At 38.2% G+C, this 24,256-nt stretch overlaps 3 protein-coding genes across 4 annotated transcripts; 1 reads left to right on the top strand and 2 right to left on the bottom strand.

Annotated features, from left to right (window-relative positions):
* Window positions 1–304: 304 nt before the first annotated feature.
* LOC144652403 (uncharacterized) lies at window positions 305–8,260 on the bottom strand. 2 transcript variants are annotated; one of them, XM_078512416.1, is made up of 2 exons: window positions 8,058–8,260; window positions 305–1,844 (listed from the first exon to the last, which is right to left on the bottom strand). In XM_078512416.1, exon 2 carries the CDS (start codon window positions 1,755–1,757, stop codon window positions 558–560), a length of 1,200 nt encoding a protein of 399 aa, XP_078368542.1. In that variant the 5' UTR covers window positions 1,758–1,844; window positions 8,058–8,260; the 3' UTR covers window positions 305–557. The 2 variants fall into 2 exon arrangements, with proteins under 2 accessions (XP_078368542.1, XP_078368541.1); XM_078512415.1 differs by lacking the exon at window positions 8,058–8,260 and adding an exon at window positions 6,736–6,829.
* Window positions 8,261–10,770: 2,510 nt separating this feature from the next.
* LOC144651521 (solute carrier family 35 member C2-like) lies at window positions 10,771–23,490 on the top strand. Its single transcript, XM_078511484.1, has 10 exons — window positions 10,771–11,141; window positions 11,874–12,024; window positions 12,494–12,557; window positions 17,288–17,360; window positions 18,107–18,202; window positions 18,596–18,668; window positions 19,752–19,835; window positions 20,348–20,523; window positions 21,045–21,168; window positions 22,174–23,490. Exons 1-10 carry the CDS (start codon window positions 11,022–11,024, stop codon window positions 22,323–22,325), a joined length of 1,113 nt encoding a protein of 370 aa, XP_078367610.1. The 5' UTR covers window positions 10,771–11,021; the 3' UTR covers window positions 22,326–23,490.
* On the bottom strand, window positions 13,413–15,152 carry LOC144652402 (uncharacterized). Its single transcript, XM_078512413.1, has one exon. The coding sequence runs from the start codon at window positions 15,135–15,137 to the stop codon at window positions 13,413–13,415; it is 1,725 nt and encodes a 574-aa protein (XP_078368539.1). The 5' UTR covers window positions 15,138–15,152.
* Window positions 23,491–24,256: the final 766 nt, after the last annotated feature.

The following is a 24,256-nucleotide window of genomic DNA, read 5'->3' as shown; positions in this document are numbered from 1 at the left end:
AAGGCCGCGTTAGGAGTCGAAGCTGAAGGATAAGGCTGACAACGTTTAAATAACATTGTTTGAACATTGTTTTAAAGAAAATAAAAAAACAATTGTACAGTCGCGCAGAACACCATCAGGCCACTGCCGTTTCCTGGCGCGTTGCATTTAGTTGGTTTTCCGAGTGCAACCTTCCCACACACCCACGCGCAACGCGCTCCAATTAAGGAGGAAGGCCTGGGGACAAAGTAAACCCAAAAAAAATAACAATAAGAGGCTGTCAGTAGACTGGAATAGAGTTAGCTGTTTACATTCACTCAATCACTCGCTTGTTTTTTTTTTTTCACTATCATACTTATTCAATGCTTATACCTTAGGAATGAGTTACAAGCCACATTATTCTTTTATTTTGTCCACGGAATAAAAATCCTAGGTTCATTTCTTCGAGAATGAAACAAGTTTCTTGCACTATACTTTATCTTCAGCTGTATAAAGTACTATTCGAATTGATAAATTTAATTTATCGATTTAAAAACGCGAGTTTCGACGTTTCGTTTCTAAAGGCGTTTATCGTTATGCTAGCTGTCTATAGCCACTTCTCCGCGAAACGGAGAAACGGCGACGCGGAATCGATTCGGGAGATTCCTTAAACGGGCCGCTGGTGATCTCACTCTATTGTTAAATGTAATGAGCAGCATCACAACACACATGCTCACTTCAAGCGCCCGCAGTGACGTCTGTACAGCGTACCACGGCCACGCACTGGGAGCACCAGACCCAAGAACAAAGTCAAAAACTGAGTAGACCTGGGTTCCAATGAAAATCAAGTTGAGCACGGCTGTTATAAAAACGAGAAATCGAAGCCGTTGGAGTCCTGTGTCTCCATATATGCTCGCTGCCGAGTTCGAGGATAGTTGAAATCCTACCCGGAAGAAACCAGCTGCTAGGAACACGCCAAAGAAGACAAAATACACGTGACATATTACCACCAGGGCGAGGAGTTTCTGGGTGAGTAGGAAGGCGAGATCTGTTCCAACAACAGTAATTACGTTGACAGCCATCACCCCAAGCGCTGTGGATAATTTTTGAAATCGAGGAGGTGCGATATTCATCATGTTGGTAGCGTCTACAAACACCAGCAGCAGGAGGCCGAGGGCCGTGAGGACGCACGGGAAGCCAAGTGACCACGTGAGGTACGTACTGAAGGAGTCCAGGATTCCTTGCGAGTTGTAAGGATCGACCAACAATATGATCGCTCGTGAAAAGCCGAAAAACAGGAATGTTAGGTACAAAGCCAGTTTCAGTCCCTTTATACCGTGATTCGTGAGGACGTCCACGGCGAGTCCAACTCCAGACGTTACTGCGATTAAGATATAAACCACAGCAAACAGATAGATATGTAGGCCCCAGGCCCTCCCCCATGTAGGAATCGCGGTTTGCCACTCGGGCCGAGGTTCTGGGTTCGAGTCTGGGATTTGTTCAGGCTCAGCGGATGCTCGAGTACTAATTTCACGGCGATTTCTGTTGGTATTAATATTTTTAGCTAAATATACAAGCTTGTGAAGCCGATTTATGGACGGAAATCCAAAATTTTTTTCATCTCCTGTCTTTGACTTTAAGGACTGACGGAGCGGCTTGAAATATTGTCGCGACAGATGGATCCTGTTCTGTGAATGGTTGTCCCTCTGCAGACTCCGGCGCAATCCAATCGTAACTGATCGCTCATTGGAGAAGAGGATCAGTAGCAGTAACACAGTCCTTGCCTTCTCTTCTAACATTATGTCTAGTCTTGGCTGACATTAAGATTCATCCATAAACGCACACGAGGATCATCGCAGAACAGGCAGAGCTAGTTGTCAAGTTCACTATGGAACAAAATAGAATTTATTAGTGGAAGGCCCAGGGGGTACTCGGGTTTCAAACGGATGGGGAGGTGCGAATATAGCCATATTGTGATAACGCCGCCTTGGGACAAAACTAGACCACAAAAATCACGCTGGCCCAAGCCTAACCACCTTCATCCCCCCCTCCCCCCATCGCAAAAACGAAAACCTTTCATAACTTTGTAGTTATCTTAAAAATACCCAGGACATAGGAATCTTAAAATATTAGTATAAATATTGCGTAATATGTATGCCCTTTTGGTTTTATAAATCTAATCAATATAACTATTACTATAGTTATAAGAAAATGTTGCCAAGTAATTCTTGTGTTAAAAAAATCCAGAGCTATAAGTTTTATCAAAAAATCAGTAAAATTGTTTAACGTTCACAGGCCGACACAAGGCCCGGGTGTTTATTATTCCTTGTTTTTGTGCACTTTGCTGAAAAGATTGCTTTACAGACACAACCCTTGTTTTTTTCGCTTAGTGATATCAGCTACATTCTGTTGCTCATCATTTTACGGAAGAACACTGGTGGAACCTTGTTTAATATAACTAAGATGTTGAACCATTTTTTCAGGCCATGAGAGAGAGCTACTAGAGAGCCTGACTCAGTCAGGGTTTGTGGGGTGAAAGGTCATACAAGCAGATTGACTCAAATTCAGTCTCTTTTTTTCTGCCCTAGCTACTACGAATTTCTTACTTATGGACGTTTTGACATCTCTTAAGTTCGGTACTGCAGGAACAAATGAATGTTGAAACACTTCGAAGGAAACTATCGGCTGTAAATTATTGGCAGTTTAGTGTTTCGCCTAAAAAAACGCACTCGATGCATGACGTGTGTGATGTTGCGACAAGAATAACGTGCGCAGTAAAGATGCGCCTAAACAATTAGCGCGAACGTCCTTAAGGTTCTTAATGGGTGGGTTCTTATCTTCTGAAGAAAATTTACATTGTTGCTAATAGAACTTTAAGCGGTATTAGGCCTGTTCCTCGTACAAAATTTGCATACCACACAAGTGTTTATGTAAAAATGAAGCACTAATCATTCAGAAGATAAAATAAAATACATGAACATTAATATTGTGTCCAAACTTATTTTCTCAAAAAGACATTTTAATCAACTTTTGAAAATAAGAACCTGTTTCCAATTTTTAGGCTAAATAGGTTCTTATAAAAAGGGGATATAATTTGCAATTTTTAGCCTAACAGGTTTTTAAATGTTAGGTTCTTACTCGCGGGTTTTAACTGTATTTTAACTTTGATTTTTAACTGTATTTTAACTTGGGATAATCGTAAAGAATCCAGAATCAGTTAAGCAACAGCTACATCTCAGTTTACTTGGTACAAAACGCTGGTTTTAAAACATTTCGAGAGCGAAGTCGCCGAGTTGAGAGTCCAAAGCACCTTTTTGGACTGTTTGAAAATAAAATAAATGTGGAACATTGATGCTTCAGTTTTCCATTCAAAGATTAATTATTTTTCTAGCACTTAACAGAGAGCAGAGCTATTTACCATTTTGTAATTTTAAACGGAAAATTATGGCCTGGGCAACGACATATTGCATAGCAGTTTGAAGTTTTCATTTGTGTCCCGTATTGAATAATCGTGTACTCAAGCCGTACTCAAGGTGAACTAAACATGAAGAAACTCTTCCTACCTGTCGCACTCATTTTCAGTAAATGAACTTTTCCCATAATTCTTCCATCGTCTGTAATGCAGACAAACATTTTGAGCAAGCTGGTTAATCGCGAAAATACGAAGGATCTAGCAGATCAAATGAAAACAAAGAGAATCTACAGCGCTTTAGGACATGAATACAACAATTGACGTCACTAAGTCGCTAAACCCGATTTCGGCAGCTTAGAGAGCACGGTTACGTAAGTTCATTTTCCAAAAAAAAAAAAGATTTTCGCGTTTTTCAAAAATATCGCAAGATTAAAGACCCGCGCGAAAATTTATTCTTAACGTTTCTGACATATTTTTAATTGTTTTGACTTATTTTTTGGCCTAATCGAGAAAATTAAGTGCCGCGAAATAAGCCCGTTAAGTTCCCGCGAAAACTTGAATCAGTAATAATAAGGTATTCGAATGAAATTTTGTTTCGCTAGTAGTTTTAATTTTGCGTATCAGCCAAGGCATGGTTTAATTTTCGAACACCAGAAAGGAGTAGAGACCAATATTAACTTAAAAAAGTCCAATAAATTGATTTCAATGTTTTAGTTCGAGTAACTAATAAAGGAATCCTTAGTTGAACTTGTTGTGAGGGCCTATTGATCTCTACTTTATGATCTACTTGATGAAGGCTAAAATCGACGGTCGTAGGTTATAGCAGAAGGTCGATTATAAGACTCGTTACATTTTCGGTTGCATGACCTGTAAAATGAGTTTTGCGACCGGCGGTAGAAAAGATGCATGTGGCCGGCATTTTTAAAGTGCCCATCGCCAATTGTAAAGGTAATTGTAAGAAATCGTACAAGCGGTGATTGAAAAGAATCTTGCGGTCTGGCCCGCCTTTGAAAGCAGTCATACGACACATAATTGCAAGCAGTCTGTCGACCGTTTTTTTTAAGAAATCTTATCACCGGTGGTGGAAAGTAGTCTTGCAAATTGCGGTAAGTTTTTGTAAGGCGTAAGTAAATTATCTCACATTTCCTATAGCAAGGATCGTAAAATTTTGCTCCAAGTTTTTCACTTTCCCCTAAGAAATGACACGTTCAACTAAAATCAGACTGGATTGCTATCGCTTTGTAGTGGGATATGTAACAAGGAACGGCCGGAATCCGTCACTGAATCCCATTTTAGCAATTTCAAGCATCGTTTAGCAAAGAGAACGCCTTCAAAAAGGCCAAAACAGGACTGTAGTGCGATGTTTTTACCAAATACAGTGGAAAATGTCCTTCTGAAAAAAAATGGCTTTTTTAACCGAGCTGCAAATGGCTGACAATGAAGCCCTTAAAGTTTGCCAAGGCAGTACATTTAGACAAAAAGAAAATATGAAACATATAGTGTCACGAGGTTTGTATGTTAAGAATACATGCAACACAACAAGACTCACGAAGATTGAAAAGGCCACTTTTCAAGGCAGTTGTCATGAGTATTTTAAAATTACCCACGAGAACCGGTTTGCACGCGCCAGATTCGGAAACTAAGAAGAAACTTACGCGAATACGAACCCGACAGAGCTCAGAATTTCTCAAAATCACTCGGAGTCAGAGTCCCTTGAAATAAATCTGATTAAAACGGCACCAACTTTTCACGAAATTAAAGCATAACAGGCCTCTTGCTTTCCAACTGAGAGGCACTTCCTACATTTTAACCATAAACAATAATTCTGATGTAATAGATCTATCTGTTGTCACTTTAGTTTTAAGTTCAAGCAGATGTAGACCAATACAGTTGCTTTGTTGATGACAGAGTAAAAAGTACACTTATGGCTTCGCTGATTTTATTGGATGGCTGTTTAAAGAAAAGTCTAGCTAGTACTTGAAATGTGCATTTTGTTTTCGTTTTGCTTATAAAGGCCAAGAAGAGCAAAACATTGAGGGAAGATTAAAACACTTAATTCTTTGCTTTATTTCCTAAAGACCTGGAGCCAAGTTTAACTGTCTCTGATACTGATGTCAAAATTGGTCATCGTTTTCTGTTAACTTTTTTTCTTGTTAATTTCAGGCGAACTCAGGACCCCAGAAACTATACTGAAAGTAAGATATGACGGAAGAAAGGCGCAACTGTTCTGAAATTAGTGTTGGGCAACTAAACCCATAAAAACATTATATTTGAACATCTAAAGAAAGATATAACTTTAATTTGCGGATAGAAATTAACCTACGGCTATAACCTACGGCTATAAAAACAACTTGGCTGAAACGTTTGCCTAACTTTTTCCATTTTGCGTTATGAAAATTAGTAAGAATAAGGTACAAAAGAGTCAGAACAGAGTTGAGACCTCAGTGTATAATTATATGCAACACTCCGCAAATAGTACTTTGGACTGCTCACAGCTGTGCTCACTGTACGCATGAATAATCAGTTGACTTTTTATTACATATCATAGTTTTATGTTATCCCCGTGTAGCTTTTTACGGTAATATATACATGTAGTTCCTTGCTTATAGTGTATATTGTAGACTATAGTAGTAAAAATTACCTAGACCAAAGTCAATTTCATCAAAATCATGAAATATAACGAATCAAGTTATCAGCAGTACCTATATCCCCAAATTGGCGCTGCGTAAGGTCAAACGTTTAGCAAGACATTTTCTGAAAGATATTTTCTGAAAGTTCACTCTCAACCAAAGTTGGAAAATTTACTGACTATAGCAATCGATTTTCAAATGTAGATTGGCTCGCATTCAGAAGCAAAGATTAAGCGAACAGAAGAGCTATTAACGTCCACTGGATGAGAAACCTTCTCCAAAGAAAACTGTGTCGGGGAATTTTAGTACTTGTCGGGTTTTTTTTAACTTCAAGGGTTAATAAAAACAACCATTTTTAAAGGGAGAAGAAAATATAAAAAATCCCCTGCACCTTATTGCCAGCGTATTGTAGCCAACATTCTCGCCAGCCAGCGAAAAAGAGAGAAAACTCGTTGCAAAAGAAAACAAATGCGCGCTTAATTCATAGAAATTTTTGCTTTCGAGATACTGGGGACAACATTTTTGAGGCGTTCTTCCGGACTGATGAAAGAAACAAAATACACAAAACGTGCCGGTAGAATTAATTACAAGTCGATCGATAAATGCTCATCTTCTTTTAGACAACAGAATTCGTATCAAATACAAAGCGGTCGCTAATGTTTATCAGCATTTATATGTCGGGAAAAAAATATTTTCCTCTCCAAGCCTTTAGCATGAGTATTCACGCACACTTACCTGAAATAGATGATGCGTATTTCATCAAACGCAGGAGTAGATTTGAAGTATATTTAACTGAGCCGAAAGCCTGAATAAACTGACGATGCAATTGCAACAGGCAAAGGTGCTGTTATCCCCAAAGAAATCGTGCTCTCAAAAATGAGAGCAGCTGGGCTATTCATGGCATAGTCGATGGAAGTTTAAAATATGTGCAACTCGCGATCGTACAGCTCAAGCAATGTGTCCTGATCACTAGAGAGAAGTTCCCATTTCACCAGATCAAAAACACTGAACAATTTTGACCTTTCCTTTTACGGGATCTTCTTTCTCGAAAACGCTGACACTAATTATTATGTGTTGTCTTTGAAGATGTCGAAAATTTGCCGTTACGTGACTTTTTGATGCAGGTTTATTTAGTTTTGACACACTGAAAGAAATATTTAATTAATGGAAGAAATGGGTTTTTAATTTTCTCAAATTTTTCCGTCCTCCGAGGAGCCCGTTTTTAACAATGAAGAATTTCTATCTTCACAAAACAAAATAGAAAATAATACATTTCAAAATGGTCCAATTTTAGCGTAACTGATACCTTAAGAAGGGAATGTAATATATAAACTGAATTGAAATGTTGTCTTGGAATTGGAATGAAATGACATGAAAGTAAACTAACATTCACAAAAGAAACTAATGGAGAATGACATACAAGAGATAAAATGAAATATTTCAATCAAACAAAATATCATAAAAAATAGAAATAGCCAAAAAATATACTTTTCGATCCCAACATAATATTTTGCTAGCTTTCTTCGCTTAGAAAAAGAATTAAAAATCATTTTAACTTAAATTCAAAGTCTCAAATTTTCGTTTTGAGGTAATTACATAGCAGTCTCAGTATGTAGTTTTCATATGTCCGATTGTGTCACATGTTGTATAAACAGTGTATTTCTCGTTGCAATGACAGACGAGGAAGATTAGTTGTCAAAAACAGAATATTCATAATTTAAAATCTTCACTTTCTGGATAAAAGAGAACTTTCTTCATGTAAAATGTAGCTAGCATATTAGAAAAATGTAGTAATGCACTGTAATAAGTTGCGCGCTGTCGCAAAAATGTCGTAAAGAATTTGGATTATGATTTTTTTGCAAAAGAACGCAGTAAATTTTCAGTGGTTCATAATTCACTCAGTGCTTCATAACTTGCTTTGTTTTTTAATTTCATTTACTTCTTTTATTTTTCCATTAATTAATAATACGGGTAACAAATATATTATGAATATTGGTGCAAACTTGAGACTGTAGCTGTCAAGTTGAAGAAAACCGTTCAGCAAATAACATTCTTACCTTGTAGTTGAAGTGTTTTCAAACCAGTCTTTCTGCATGCTATCTTGGTTCGAAGCTCTTCCTGCTTGACAGAACCGTTTATAAGAAACATCTCGTTTCTGGCTTCATTTAAATACATGTAGGACAATGTTCATCGGAAATTCGGAGAAATATATGACATTCCAAAAGCAGATGTTACCATTGCCTGCACGTTGAAAATACAACCTTTTGTCAATATCAGGAACCGGTGGCGTTTTGGAGATCAATCTACGACTGAAATAATTATTTTCAACTAAAACTAAGTAATTCTGAATACGAAATAATCTCCGAATCTGCGCACATTAAGCAAAAAGAATGCCAATTGACGCTGGTATGTTTCCTAGTCAAGACAAAAGATAGGCTTGGGGTGTACCATTTAAATGAAGTTTATCAACACGAACAAGTTGAGCTTATTTGAATCATTGCTTCAACTTGTCAGTTATTTTTCTAGTAACAAAGCAGTTAATTGACAGGTGTTTTTCTCTCCTTGGCAAATCATTAGCCGTGTTTGTTTATATAAGAGTTTTTTTTCTTGTAAAGCATTCAAACATCTGAAAGTTTACTTCGAAGATATCTGGTTGCAACATAGATAAGTAAATTTAGCCGAAGAAAAAAAGCTTATTCGAAGAATTAGCTTACGTACATAGAAGCCGGAGAGCCTCGACTTACTTTAAAAAAAGACGAAAATAAAAGAAATTTTGTATGCTTCCTTTTACGTCAGTAACGGAAAAGTTTGACCAATTTGTATGTTATTTGTATGCTATTGAGGCCTTTTACAAAAAAACTTTATTCGTTGCCAACTTCAAAACCGACACGATATTTTGCATGTTATAATAAAACTGATCAAATAGAACACACTGCGAAAAATAAATTTTGTGTGTGCTTCCTTTTACGTCAGTAACGGCAAAGTTTGACCAACTTCTCTTTGTATGTTATTGAAGCCTTCTACAAAAAACTTTATTCATTGCCAACTTCAAAACCGACACGAAGTTTTGCATGTCGTAATAAAACTGACCAAATAAAACACACTGCGGAAAAGAAATTTTGTATGCTTCCTTTTTCGTCAGAAACGGCAACGTCTGACCAACTCGTCTTTGTATGTTATTGAGGCCTTGTATAAAAAAAAATTCTTCGAAATTCATCGCCAACTTGAAAACCGACACGATATTTTGCATGTTATAATAAAACTGACCAAATAAAACACACTGAAAAGCAATTTTGTATGCTTCCTTTTACGTTAGTAACGGCAAAGTTCTTCCAATTTTTCTTTGTATGTTATTGAGGCCTTCTACAAAAAACTTTATTCGAAATTCATTGCCAACTTGAAACCCGACACGATATCTTGCATGTTATAATGAACTGACCAAATAAAACATACGGAAAGCAAAAATTAATGAATACAAAAGGTGAAAAAGCTTGAAAGCATTCCAGTTCCAGTTTTTGAAATATATAATGCCGCCAATTTTCGCACTATGTATTTTATTTTTGGATTATCGCACTACATACGAGTTGAATTAAGAAGAAGTATTTTACCTACTTGCACATAAACGGTAGATTTCAATAAAGACCTCATTTCATGTCAGCGAGTACCTAAAGTTTGAATTGCATTAACTAGAAAGCTCAATTTAAATTATGGCAAAGCGATCAAAAACAAAAGAAGATTGTGTTTTCGGATTATCCCGAATATGAATTATATTAATTCGCGACCATCTCTGCCTTAGCATAATTTCAGTGCATTATTTCAAACATTTGCACTTATGTAAATTTGCATGTTCGCCGGATCACCGTCATACATGTTTTGTTGTTATAAAGAGTGAACAATTTGGTGCGAAAGCGTCCGTGTTCAAAAATCAAAAATAATTATACGTATGCTCAAAATTAAGTCAAAATGAGAGGCAATATAGATACTTCATAACATGCAATGCTTAACTCACAGCACGCAATTAAAGTGGTCGATAAAGTCCGCACTGCCGCGGCGGACGTTAAAAAAGGCGGCATTTTTTTACTGACTTTCCGACGGCCTTTAAATGCCCTGACCCGTCAAAACATTGTTATTGAACCATATCGGGTAAAATCAAGAAAATATGTAGTTATTGGCTCCTGTATGCACTGGCTAAAAACAGTCCAATAATGAAACACGATATTTCACGAAACTGCGCCTAATCATTACTTATCATCTAGATTACTACAAAGCCGATTCTTTGCCTCAGCGTTTAAAACAACTGTTTCCGCCTGTACTTCCCGAGTTATCCACACTAAACTAATTTCTAGTTACTTGTTAAAATTGATTAGTACTCCCTTACAATGTTTTTTTTAAAAAAATATATTTCCCAAAATGATATTTATTGTACTGCAGGTGCTGGTTCAGAGCTACCAGATCTCATCACGAAAGATTTTGCTTGCGGTGCGGACCTATTTTTCGTTGCCTTGGTAGCCGTGTAATATCGGAAAAGACTTGAGAGGTTACTAAGCAATATGGTGGCCGACTTCGGGTATATTTGTTAAAATTGATTAGTACTCCCTTACAATGTTTATTTTTTTAATATATTTCCCAAAATGATATTTATTGTACTGCAGGTGCTGGTTCAGGGCTACCAGATCTCATCACGAAAGATTTTGCTTGCGGTGCGGACCTATTTTTCGTTGCCTTGGTAGCCGTGTAATATCGGAAAAGACTTGAGAGGTTACTAAGCAATATGGTGGCCGAAGTGGTGTCTTCGCGTGATTTCGTGTCGATAACATTCCCTTGCTAACAGAGACTACAGTATTCAAAGACACATGCTACAATTGAAAATGAATTCATCAACATCTTTGAGCAGTGCTGTAGAGTATCCGGGATCAAGTACAATTCCGAAATTCGCCTCATACACCAAGCCACGTCACCATCGATAAGCTTAATTTCTACTAAGCTTAAATTTTTCTTTATCGCTTCAGTTGGCTGTTCTTATGGCGAAAAAGCTCTTTGGTTTCCAACAGTTGGCAGGAGCCTTCAGGACTCTCGGTTACATTTTGTTTATGTACATTTTTTCCATCAGTTTAACATTTTATAACAAATGGCTTTTGAAGGTTTGTAGCAATCGTATCCTCATACATTTTCATTCATCTTAAAATGTTAAGTTAACTTATGTTAGCTTAGGTTCTCGTTCAGCCCTAGTTTAAGTGTTTTTTGTTAATGCCTTAACAATTTGATAACAGTTACAGTGTTTGTACTAGAATCTAATTATCATTAATATTGGAAAACAAAAGCACAGCTCATGTGCAGTATCGAGTTACATGTATGGATGTATGCGGGAAGTTTGGAGAGCACAAAAGAAGCACAAGAGTTGTTCAAGGCGATAGCCGAGAGTGCACTCTAAACTTGCCAAGTGCACCATAACTGGATAGTGCACAGCTATATGTAAAAGCATAAAACAAATCTTTTATAACATTGCCAGTGGAAAGGTGCATCAAAACCTGTGCAATCCAAAACAGGAAACAGGAGTTGACCTGATGGGCCACTAGGCTCATATACAGATTTTACCTTTACTACTACAGTCAGCTCTCGCCTTACGGACACCTGGCTATTAAGGACACCCTGTTTTTACAGACAGGAGTTGAAGTCCCTGGCAAATAAGAGTTACTGAAAATAACTCTCATAAGTAAGGACTTCCTGTACTGGCACCAAATGGTGGTCCCGAAGATGTCCGTTATAAAGGGAGTTGACTGTATTAGTCAGCCATTGGGTTGCTCTAGTGTCAAATCACAACATATTTTAACACAAAATATCACTCAGTGGGTTGATTTTTGTTTTCATTTCAGAGGTTCCATTTCCCATTAAGTGTCTCAGTGGTACATTATGCAATGGTATTCGTCATTGCTGCAATTTTGAGACTTCTGTGGGAGTTTAAGACAGAAAAGAGAAGGATCATTTTGCCTTGGTCTGTGTACATGAAAAGAGTGTTACCCACAGGTAAGAATCTGTTAAAAATATTTTTAATAAAATTTGACATGTCTATTAAATCATGTACTTGTCAGTCAAAGAGAAAAGCACTTTTGAAGTTTATATAGGACTGGTGAAGAACAGTAACAGTAATACTTAGTCTGAAGTGTGGAAACCTGTCTTTGACCAGTTGTAACATTTTAGAATATTAACATGTACGTGTTAAGTGGCATTACAAGTTCATTTTTGTTCACATTTTTATCTAAAGGTTCTATGTATATTTTGTCATGTGGTTTAGATTTAATTCAGTTTGTTTTTCATTTTCCTTTGTTTTAGATTATTAATAATAATAATGAATATAAGGTGATGAAAAATAAAAATCAAAAAATTTAAATGATGACGCATATATTTGACTTCTCTTAGCTTGCATTCACAGTGAATTTATGTTGACCAGGGTTTGTTTCTAAACGTTGATCATTTAATATTTATTTTTTTACAGCAATAGCTTGTGCTCTTGATATTGGCTTTTCCAACTGGAGCTTAATGTTCATCACAGTTTCACTGTAGGTGTTAAATAATCATTGTAGTTAATTTATTAGATAATTAATTAATATAAGAGTGAACAGAAAGCTTTATAAGTGATATACCAGAACGATCTAAAAATATGTTTCCCAGGAATGTCTCTCAGAGTTATATTAGGACAAGCTTTTGGAGCTGTTGCACAGACGGAATATACTGGGGGTGTATACCATGCCATAGAAAATACAGCCAATCAGAATACAGGAAAGCCGTTGTATATTCGATGGTATTCAACCCAACCTTCCCATTGTGCGCCGGGATTGTATTCTCAACGAAATTTAGTAAGCGTATTTTTTATGGCATGGTATAAAATAGTTACACAACACTTTCTTGTGGTATGCGTTGAGAACGCGTTGAGTGGTTCGCTTATCTTCGAGCGGTACTGTATCCCACGAGTCATTTGTATTTCAAGAAAATACAAGTGACTCGTGGGATATTACATAGTACACCACGAGAAAGTGTTGCATAACTAGTATGTATCATTCCATCTGTCAACTTACTACACACTGCTATCTTCTGATATAAGCCCTACAAGTAAAAAAGTGATACTTCATCTGACTGCAAAAAACTGAGTTTATTTATTTGTTAATTTATTTATTTTGTTATGAAATTTAGCGATATAAAATCACGACGTTTCGACCTCTCCGAGGTCATTTTCAAGTGCGAATAAAAATATAAAGTTAGCATAAATATATTAAAATAGTAAAATAGGCAAAATTGTCACGAACGCTGAAAAGCGGTAAAATATGTAAAAATAAGTGACAAAATATTAATGAAGTTAAAATGGTTAAAAACTAAAAATACAGAAACAATAAGAGTAATTAAAAAGAAAAACGGAACTAAACAAATAGTTTTGCGCGGATGGAATCGCATTGTTTGTTCAGAGTTGGTTTCAGTTCTTTGATAAAAAACATTTCATAAATAAGGCAGTCAAACTTGCTCTGACACTTCTTCAAAATTCTAAAAAACTGCGCAATGTCATCTGGGGCCATATCGTGTTGTTCCTTTAGGTGAGTACCAATGGCCGATCCCTTATGTTCTTCAATCCGTTGGTGAAGATGTCGGCACGTGTATCCGACATACCCTACATCACACAGGTTACACTGAAAATTATACACAACGCATTGTTGATTCACAAGGGGTGGCTTGTCTTCCCTCACTTTGATTTCATCCTTGATTTTCCGACTCGTGTACACGGGGCTGATGTCTACCTTGATCTTCCGGCTGAGGTCTCCAAGTTGTCTGCGGACCGAATTTGCAGATTTCTGGTCTTTGAAAGGCAGCACGATTCTGATTGGGTCTTGCTTCTCAAGATCGTTTTGTTGGGTAGGTGCACCCTCGGACACTTTAGACTCAATAAATTGACGGATGGTTGACTGTACAAGTTCATCTGGGTAGCGCAGACGGGAAAAGGTCACTTTGAGGCGTTCACACTCTTGATGAAACAATTTCCACGAAGAAGAGAGCTTGAATGCACGGTTGAGCATGGTGTTCAATAGTGATCGTTTATATCTTACATCCACATGGCTATGATAGTGTAACAATAGCCCGGTGTCCGTAGGCTTTGGGTACACCTTCGTGTCTAAATGGCATCCATTTCTGATGATATCCATTCCCAAGAAGGGGAGTCTGCCATTTTCTTCAAGCTCCATTGTGAAGTTGATAGAAGGATGACTGTTGTTTAACGTAATTAAGAACTCAGAGGCTGTTTCTACATCAGGCATTGCGCTAAGCGTATCATCGACATAGCGTTTGTAGAAGGCAGGCATCTCGTTTCTGGTTTCTAATTGTTTCTCGATGTTGCACATGAATGTGTTAGCCATGAGAGGTCCCAGTGGCGAACCCATAGCAACACCGTCCACCTGTTCGAAAAGGCTTCCTTCGAACTGGAAAAGCTGATTTTTCGTCGCAACTCGTAACAACTCAATCAGATCCCACTTCGTGATGTTAAGATTGTGTTCTTTGTTAAACCAGTCGTTTTCAAAGGCTCTTTCTGCGATGTTTTCAATGGTTTCATCTACAGGTACGTTGGTGAAAAGTGAAGATACGTCATATGACACTAAGATGTCATGGTCGTTGATTTCCATCCCATTGAGTTCATTGGCGAATTGGAAAATGTCACTTACGGTGTGGTCGTTGACGGACAAGGGTTTCAACTTTTCATCCAGCCACTTTGCAAGCTTGTAATTGTATGTTCCAGTAGCCGACAGTATCGGACGCATGGCTAGCTTCTTCTTGTGGGTTTTTGGCAAACCATAAAGATGGGCAAGTCTCGAGCCTTTCTGGATTACTGAATCAGCAATAGCTTTGGGCAAGATTCTTTGTACCACCGAGGATAACTCTTTCTCTTTCTGAAGCAATGGATGGAAATGCTTCGGAGGTCTTCCTCGTGTTCTTGGTCTCTCAAGGCCTACAGGCGTGAACTTTGTCTCGTCATTAATGGATGACTCCTTCAACAGACGCACATAGTCAGTTTTGTCCATCACGACTACTCCTGAGCCCTTATCAGGCTTGGTAACAACGATATCATCTCTCTTCTTAAGCTGGCCTATTGCTCGCAGCATTGCTTTAGGTGGTGCTGGACCTTTGCGTTCGCTGTAATTAAGGGCAATCGATCGTAATGTTGCTGCTGCTAATTCTTTATCGTCGCTGCTAAGCTTCGGTTCTAGTTTCCAATATGCCTTTTCAAAGGTTGCCAGTATTTCTCTCGGTGATATTCGTTGTGGGAGAGAAAAGTTAAGCCCTCGACACAATACCAGCTTTTGGAAAAACGAGAGCCTGTACGAGGATATGTTCTTGATGTGCTCATCGATGTTCGTATCGGCGGCCAGAAGTCTTGAGATCTTTTTGGTATGACCACTCATTAGGTGTTGGTATTGCTCGTTGCGAAGGGTTACGATCGTTTTCAGAATGCAGATGAAGCGAAGCGGCGAGCATTCTTCCTTGATTTCCTGGTAAACATCACTGATTTCCTTCTTCAACTCCGCAGTTTGTTTGGTTTTCTGGCTAAGCTCTTCAGCAATAACATTCCGCTCAAAATCAGTGGAAGATCTATTCCATTTTTCAGATTTGGTCTTGTCGACTCTTGCGAATGTCGGTGTCAGATCAAAGTTTTGACAAAGCTTTAAGAATTCAACTGCGGTCTCACAGTTGACTTGTTTTGTGCTACACTGCTCAAGTCTCCTGAACAAGTGAAGCTGATTATCGCGTTTCAAAATCCTGATAAGTAATTTCTTGGATATAGATTTTGTTATGAATTTTAGCGATATAAAATCACGACGTTTCGACCTCTCCGAGGTCATTTTCAAGTGCGAATAAAAATATAAAGTTAGCATAAATATATTAAAATAGTAAAATAGGCAAAATTGTCACGAACGCTGAAAAGCGGTAAAATATGTAAAAATAAGTGACAAAATATTAATGAAGTTAAAATGGTTAAAAACTAAAAATACAGAAACAATAAGAGTAATTAAAAAGAAAAACGGAACTAAACAAATAGTTTTGCGCGGATGGAATCGCATTGTTTGTTCAGAGTTGGTTTCAGTTCTTTGATAAAAAACATTTCATAAATAAGGCAGTCAAACTTGCTCTGACACTTCTTCAAAATTCTAAAAAACTGCGCAATGTCATCTGGGGCCATATCGTGTTGTTCCTTTAGGTGAGTACCAATGGCCGATCCCTTATGTTCTTCAATCCATTGGTGAAGATGTCGGCACGTGTATCCGACATACCCTGCATCACACAGGTTACACTGAAAATTATACACAACGCATTGTTGATTCACAAGGGGTGGCTTGTCTTCCCTCACTTTGATTTCATCCTTGATTTTCCGACTCGTGTACACGGGGCTGATGTCTACCTTGATCTTCCGGCTGAGGTCTCCAAGTTGTCTGCGGACCGAATTTGCAGATTTCTGGTCTTCGAAAGGCAGCACGATTCTGATTGGGTCTTGCTTCTCAAGATTTTCTTTCTTTTTAATTACTCTTATTGTTTCTGTATTTTTAGTTTTTAACCATTTTAACTTCATTAATATTTTGTCACTTATTTTTACATATTTTACCGCTTTTCAGCGTTCGTGACAATTTTGCCTATTTTACTATTTTAATATATTTATGCTAACTTTATATTTTTATTCGCACTTGAAAATGACCTCGGAGAGGTTGAAACGTCGTGATTTTATATCGCTAAATTTCATAACAAAATCTATATCCAAGAAATTACTTATCAGAATTTATTTATTTGCCACAAAAGTTTTCAGTGTGGAGCACTTTTTCTTTCACTTAATAAAGAAATTACGAAATGAGGCAGATAACATACATGCGTAGCAAATAGGAGGCACAGTGGCCTAATGGTTAGCATGCTGGATCGTGCAGGCCGGGTTTGAGCCCTGGCTGGGGTCATTGTATTCTGTTCTTGGGCAAGACACTTTAGTGTCATAGTGCCTCTCTTCACCCAGGTGTATAAATGGGTACCGGCAAACTTACACTGGGGGGTAACCCTGCAATGGATCGACTAGCAGCCCATCCAGGAGGGAGTAGAAATACTCCTAGTTGCTTCATGCTACTGAAACCAAGATAAGCTCCTGCCTGTATGGGCCACAAGGCTCGATGCAGACTTAACTTACATGCGTGCCAGCTTTTTTACCCTTGATTTTGTTGGTTAATAAGTGTTACTAGTAAAACGCTTGACCAATGTCTTTGGTATTTTGTTTCAGGTATACAATGACAAAATCTACAAGTATCATTTTCATATTAATGTTTGCTCTAGTTTTTAGATTGGAGCAGTGGGTAAGTGCAGCAACCCTTACTGATTGTAATACAAAATACCTGTAGGCATGTCTAAGTTACCTTATCGCCTCTGTTTTTTAAGGTGGTTGACAATGGTTTTCAGCATTTTCCAGCCCTAATACTTTGATGGGTCAATACTACCACTATTAATCAGTTACACGTAATGCTAAGATAGTGGTATCAAACGAATTTCCAATCATTGGCAGATAAATTATTGGTTGCCATAGCAACAGTAAAACTTGCCAAAACAACCTTTAAAAATACAGCATGATAAATTTTTTCAAATCCGATCTCCAGTTCGGATTTGAAACAACGATCACAGAGGGTTGTGGGTTCAAATCCCCTCTGGAGCTCAGATTTTTTTTTCGGAGTTTCCATTTAATGCAAAGACAACCTCAATTTTGGCTTTTAGGGGTAATAACTAAAAAAAAACTCAGAGAACCCTGTTTTTTCTTACTGGGTAATGATCAGCATGTTAAGATACAACCTTTTGCAACGTTTTATAAATTTAGGGTAGCTCTGAAAAAAAAACTGAACTATAGTTATTGCTCTTCTCAACTTATGATACCATTATGGAATCACTCGCACTGTAAATAAATGGTAGTTAGCCTTTACAGTCAAAGCCGCCCAAGAGTAAGTTTCTTTTTCTTGAGTGAGTTTAGGTACAAATTGTTAGCTTCCATGCCAATAATTGAAATACAATGTACTTAACTTTCTTTTTTCTCTGTAATTATTTTGTTTGACAGAACTTTTCACTTGTGGCCGTCATTCTGTTAATTGCCAGTGGCTTGTTTCTCTTCACTTTTGAGTCCACAGAATTCAGTGCTGAAGGATTTGTCTTGGTATGTTTTTGGGTGTTTAAGACCAAGAACTTAGATCCCCTCTCAGCCTAAAAAACTAAGAACTAAGGCCCCCTTCCAATCTCAAAAACTAAGACCAAAGATTCCCCTACCAATTTTGAAAACTAAGACCTACATGTAATACCCCCACACAATCTAAACAAAGACCTACAACCCCTCTAAATCTAAAAAACTGAGACCTTAGACTCCCCCCAAACTCAAAAACTGAGACCTAAAACCCCCTTCCAATCTCAAAAACTAAGGCCAAAACTTTGCTCCTTACTCCTAATGTGTTACTACTCCATAAAGTATCCATACCCATACAATAATAATATTATTGTAAGTTCCTGTGAGGATTGGTCTCATGTTGGTGGTGATTTGAAAATTCAATTTAAGGCTTTGACTGCATCAGGACTGAGTGGTTTACGATGGACATTGGCACAGATTTTAACTCAGAAAGAAGATTTAGGTATTTTATCAATCTGATAACTTTTTTCTTTTATTCCTCGCGAAGCGAGGCCGAAGGCCGAACGTAGCGGGGTGTATAATTTTGTCCCTCAAAGGGATCAGGCGGGATGAAATCTCGTGTGGAGTTTAGGGTCATATATATTTCTATATTTGTGAGCTTGGTGTGTGGCGGAAATGACGTCACACGGCCGCCGCGCGCTGGTGGCCTAATGGTAAGGCGTCGAACTTGAAATCAGATCTTCGGAACTGAGGTCGGGGATTCGAATCCGGCTAGGGTTTTTTTTTCTTTTTTTTTTTTTTGTCGGTTCGAATCCTGAGCCTTTCATTTTTATCGTTTTTCTTTTCGGATTAAAATAACACTGATTTCCACATAATACTCCCTCAACGCCTATTCAGGCTATAAACCTTTCATCGCCATCAGAGGCGGGCGGGCGGAGGCTTCGAATCCTCCTGCTGTTCGTTCTTCTTTTTTTTTAATGCCATCAAATTAATGTCCAAAATGCGACTATCCAATAATTTGTCGCTGATTTTGAAAATAGCCTGCGCTTCCCAACGCTTTATACCTCTTTACGAATCAGAAAGAGCCGCCATCTTTAAAGCGAAGTAGACCCTGGGAACGAGGGTGTCGGTGTCGCGGCCATGCCCATTACTAGGCAACAATAACAAATCACCGGTTCAAATAATCCACTCCTTACTTATAACACCCTCCCCCCTCCCCAACCCAGAGCTTCGCGAGGCCCTGCGAGTCACGTTTTACTAGTACACCTGTAAGAGATTTGCTTATGCATAGACATGCAAAAATAATATAACAGTCGGTGTTTTGACATTATCAAGATGCCATTCTCAAGATTAAACTGAATTATTTTTGCAATGTGCTTGCACATCACATATTTAATTTAGTTTAGTCTTGAGAATGGCATCTCAATGATGCGAAAACATCAACTGTTAACATTTATTTTCTTTTAGTCCTTTTTATTTAGTCTTTGTTAGTACCTGCATTGCTGGTGTAAGATATAAATTATGCCAAAATTTTCATGCACCTGTTGTGTAATACAATACTGTAACTTAAATTCTTTTCTTGCAGGTCTACATAACCCTCTTGATACACTCTATCATCTCCAGCCATTTATGACACTAACGCTCATTCCCCTGGCCTTTTATATTGAAGGTAAGCAATAGAGTACTTACAGTTTGTTCCTCGTGTGCAATGCCGAGCAAAGTGTAAAACTATCAGTCGCATACCAAAGGATGTCATGCATGGCAAGGTGGCCACAGTACACTGCCTAGCAGGCCACCCAGCTCTGTTTTTCAAAAATGTCTGCAAGCTGCAAGTGTGTCCTGAAACTCACAGGCAATGACCAAGACAGCTGGGAACTGCTTGCAGACAACCACAGTGACTGGTGCCACACACTCTGAGAAGGGGTGAAATGGGCCGAGGAAAAGTACAACCAACAGTTGTAGGGCAGAAAACAATGGAGGAAGCAGAGACAGCAAAATCAGGCCTTAACTTTGTCTACAACACCTGCAGAAGAGACTGTCATGCAAGGATCAGATTTCTGAGCCACTCAAGATGCAGCTCTCAGCTCTCTGTAGTGATCTTTACCGACCAAGGCACTGACATTATCTTGCCATAATTTATAGAACAATGCCTTCCTAACACTTGTTTGCTGTTTGTTGCAGGACAGAGTTTAGCTCTCTCACCTCAGGTGTTCAGTGCTCGTGATAGCTCTATTCTCTGGGTGACCATCTCCATGGTGATGTTTGGCTGTTTCCTGGCCTTTATGATCAGTGTTGCAGAGTTTCTGTTGCTTTCCCACACATCGAGTTTAACGCTTTCCATATCAGGAATATTTAAGGTGAGGTTGGGCTTAGGATGGGGAGGGGGGAGTGGGTACTCAACCTAGTTTTACTTCGGGAGGCTCCGCCCTGACATCCAAATCCTTTTGTATACCATTTTTCATATAATTATTATCATCCCTGGAAAAAAATTAGTACCCCTTTTAGAAACTCATTGTACTGCACACCGCTGCATCCCTTTTTTATTCTTGGATTCAGTAACCCCTTTAAATACTTGAATGAATTAGCCGTTATGTGCATGTGTTTGAGCCTTTTTAACACCTAAGACATAAACAATCCCTAAACAATATGATGTAATTATAAACTGGCATGATTGCCAGGGTTTCAAGTTAGGGCACAGAATTGCTTAGTTCAGATTAGAAGGTTTAAGTAGTGAAGTAGTGCGCGAAAAGGCAACTTGTGATGGAGGCTGTGAACTCATCAGGAGTAGCAATATCTTACATGCATTTGCTTTACGTCACAGAAACCAGCTAATGAGTTCTAATGATCCTCAATCATTTTTTTAATTAATTTTTTTTAGGAAATCTGTACATTATCTCTTGCCACTGAATTTGCTGGTGACAAAATGACAACTGTGAACTTTTTTGGACTTGTGCTGTGTCTCATTGGAATAAGTGTTCATGTGGTGATCAAGGCGACAAAAGGTTAGGAAAGTGAAAACTGTGTTTAACATGTACCACTGCCACAAAATTCCCCTGATTGTGGGCCTGACTGTTTGCTAAGAAAAGAAAATATTCCAGTTCTAAGACCCTGGATATATAAGTCCACCCTTCTCCGACAAAGTCACCACAGAGCATCAAGTCAAAATAAGATGTACCCAGATAGGGAATGAAATAATTTTGTAAGTGGAGTAAATGTACAGATCAAAACGTTTAATCAGAGCACCTTTCTTGCAATAATTGTATCTCTCATCAGTCCTTAACAAAGAAATACAAGTATTCAACAGTCACTTAATGTTTTGTGCTGACAGCATTTCCTTTTAACTTTACACACCATTGAGGTGTTCTTTGTGGTAATAATCTCTATGTTTACTAAGTTAGGAAACATGTTTTAGAGTCATTGCTTGTCAGCTTATTTTGAAACAGTTTTTTATGCCAATTACCCAACCTCGAATAAGCGCCCACCTCGAATAACCATACACCTCGAATAAGCGCCCACCCTGTAGGTAGGAAAAGTTAATAAGTGCCCAGCCTCGAATAAGCGCCCACCCCCACCCAACCCCCACCCCACCCCCCTATATTGAGGGCACAAGAGGAATTTTGATTGTTATTGAAGTTGAGAGTGAAATTGACTACGTACTACTAAGAGACTATCCCGAAGACCAAGTTTGTTCAGTTTTTACTGAAACTTTCAATGAACAGTTAAAATTCAGCTTTGGTACATCTTCACGTTTAGTTATTACACATTGTTTCTTGCAAAATAAATGAACTACTTGCTAAAAACGGTGAGAATTTAATAAGCGCCCAGCTTTGAATAAGCGTCCACCTCAAATAAGCGCCCACTCTCAAAATCCAAAAATTTAACAAGCGCCCAGAGCGCTTAATGGAATAAATACGGTCCACTCTAAATTTAAGTTTTTGTGGCATATATAGAAAAGAGGTTAAATCTGATTGCTGCTGGAATATTTGAATTTTTTTCCTTCTTCTCAGATGCAGATAATTCAAAGTTCAACCAGCACAAGGTTGAAGAGCTGATGAATGGTGGCATTGAATTAAAGGGGCTGCTGCCAGGAGACTCAATGATGCCCGAGGATGAAGATGATGATTTGGAATTTGAACTAAATGTACATGGCCCAAGATAGCGTATAATTATGCGCACTTGAGTTTCTTTCTTTAAGCCTGCTTCTCATATAATCGCCCCGATCGTTTTTATCGCCTCTGTCACTTCAAAAAGTTTTCTTGCGATATATGAGAACGTTGCACAGACGATCGCTAACGTCTGCGGGGATTGGGCGATCACGATCGCTTGGATCACCCGTGTTCTATCCTTCTACATGTAGCTCTTCGCTTTCCCTTCTTCGTCATAAAACTACAATAACTGAGAAGATAGAAGGCCACGAGTTTTGCTCTTTCATTGAAGGCTGCCATTGTGTGGAATCTAGGGCTAAAATGATTGTTTTTTGTAGGTCTTTTCGAAACGATCATATGAGACCCCGGTGATCGCTTCCACTTGCTTTGATTGCCTAAGATCGGCTCAGTATTTGCAAACGGTCGATGCAATAGAAACGATCGGGGCGATCATCTGAGAACCAGCCTTTAGGGTGCATTTTAAACTGTGGCCAGTACTTGTTTGAAATTGAAAAACTTGCTGCAGTCAAATGTTTTCTTCAAATTCAAATGAACAAAATACAAATATATATTAAATGAATGTATAAATTATTTATTTATTGCTGAACAGGGAGAGGAAGATATGTTGGCATTTTAATTGGCTTGGTGAAAGATCGCCAACATACATGTACAAAGTGCTCTTATTGTAAATGAATCCTCAAAATAGTATGGCAAAGCATAAAGTGTCACATATTTCTTCACACGGGATGCAGATGCCCCGAGGGGGGGGGGGGTACTCCATATAATGGCCTATATGGGGAGGCTCCGCCCAAAAGAGGTACCTTTTTCATGCTTCAGGTATATAAAAGGGTAGGGATTTCACAAGTTTAGGTGTATTAAAGGGTAGGGATATCGGTCATTTAGGTATTTAAAAGGGCCTTCAATTAAAATATTTCGAACAGACCGACTTATGGCTGTATCATTTAAATTTATTAAACACTTCATAAAAATGACATCAAGAATTCCTGTTTTAGCCATGTGCCATGTCTTTTTGGTATATGAAAGGGGTAGCTTTTTTCAGTAAAAGGTATACGAGAGGGGTCAAAATGGTATATAAAAGGGTAAGGGGTTGGACCTCAGGGCGGAGCCTCCCCTTACAAAACTTTTTTGAGTACCCCCCGGGGCAAATGCAGAAATGTTGGTGCTTATATCACAGGGCACAGAGGAGTCAAGTTTGTCCGCAATTCAAAATCTCTACCGTGCAAAACGACCTTCAAAAGCTTTTCAAAGCGATCGTGTGAGCCGTACGTGATACAACGCCGTCATGCGTTTACAGATCGTCTGGTCTGGTGATATGCCCTTTGGACGACGATTTTTTCGCCCCATGCGACCATTGTCAGAATACGATATCACCAGAAGGTCGTTTTGCACGGTAGAGATTTTGAATTGCGGACAAACTTGACTCCTCTGTGCCCTGTGCTTATATACGGTATATATTTATATGATCGAAATGTTTTGCAAGCTCATCCTTCATTTGTGATACCAAAAAATTATAAATATAGTAACTTAAAATGTGTAACATTTTAAAAATTATCTTAAAATAGGCACAACAACGAGAACACATTTTGTGGGACATTTACCTACATTTGCTTTTTGAACTTAAGAGTGAGAGTAATTAGTAATAAAAAATATTTTGTAGTGTATAGATTTGGGATACCAGCTAATGAATGGCCTTTTGTATGTGATGCAGAATGAATTTATTATAATTTTTTATAACCAATGGGAAACAGAAATAGAGATGAAATAAAGAATATCTTGCAGTTAAATGTATTTATATTTCATTGATTATTAAATGGCATAAAATTCTGTATGTATTCTATATGCGTTTTGGAACGTGGGTTGGTGGGGGGAGACTGTCCCAAAAATACTTAACCTGAAATCATACCCTCCCTACCTACGTAAAAAG

The sequence above is a fragment of the Oculina patagonica genome, chromosome 4 (assembly GCF_052425735.1).
Source record: "Oculina patagonica isolate OP01 chromosome 4, crgOcupat, whole genome shotgun sequence".
Lineage (NCBI taxonomy): Eukaryota > Metazoa > Cnidaria > Anthozoa > Scleractinia > Oculinidae > Oculina > Oculina patagonica.
This window is presented reverse-complemented; position numbering and strand designations above follow the sequence as displayed.

Coding starts and splice junctions, on each gene's coding strand:
- LOC144652403 (XM_078512416.1), bottom strand. CDS start 1,757: ATGTTAGAAGAGAAGGCAAGGACTGTGTTACTGCTACTGATCCTCTTC.
- LOC144651521 (XM_078511484.1), top strand. CDS start 11,022: ATGGCGAAAAAGCTCTTTGGTTTCCAACAGTTGGCAGGAGCCTTCAGG. Junction 11,142..11,873: donor ATAACAAATGGCTTTTGAAG/GTTTGTAGCAAT, acceptor TTTTCATTTCAG/AGGTTCCATTTCCCATTAAG. Junction 17,361..18,106: donor TTTTTAGATTGGAGCAGTGG/GTAAGTGCAGCA, acceptor TTTGTTTGACAG/AACTTTTCACTTGTGGCCGT.
- LOC144652402 (XM_078512413.1), bottom strand. CDS start 15,137: ATGCTGCGAGCAATAGGCCAGCTTAAGAAGAGAGATGATATCGTTGTT.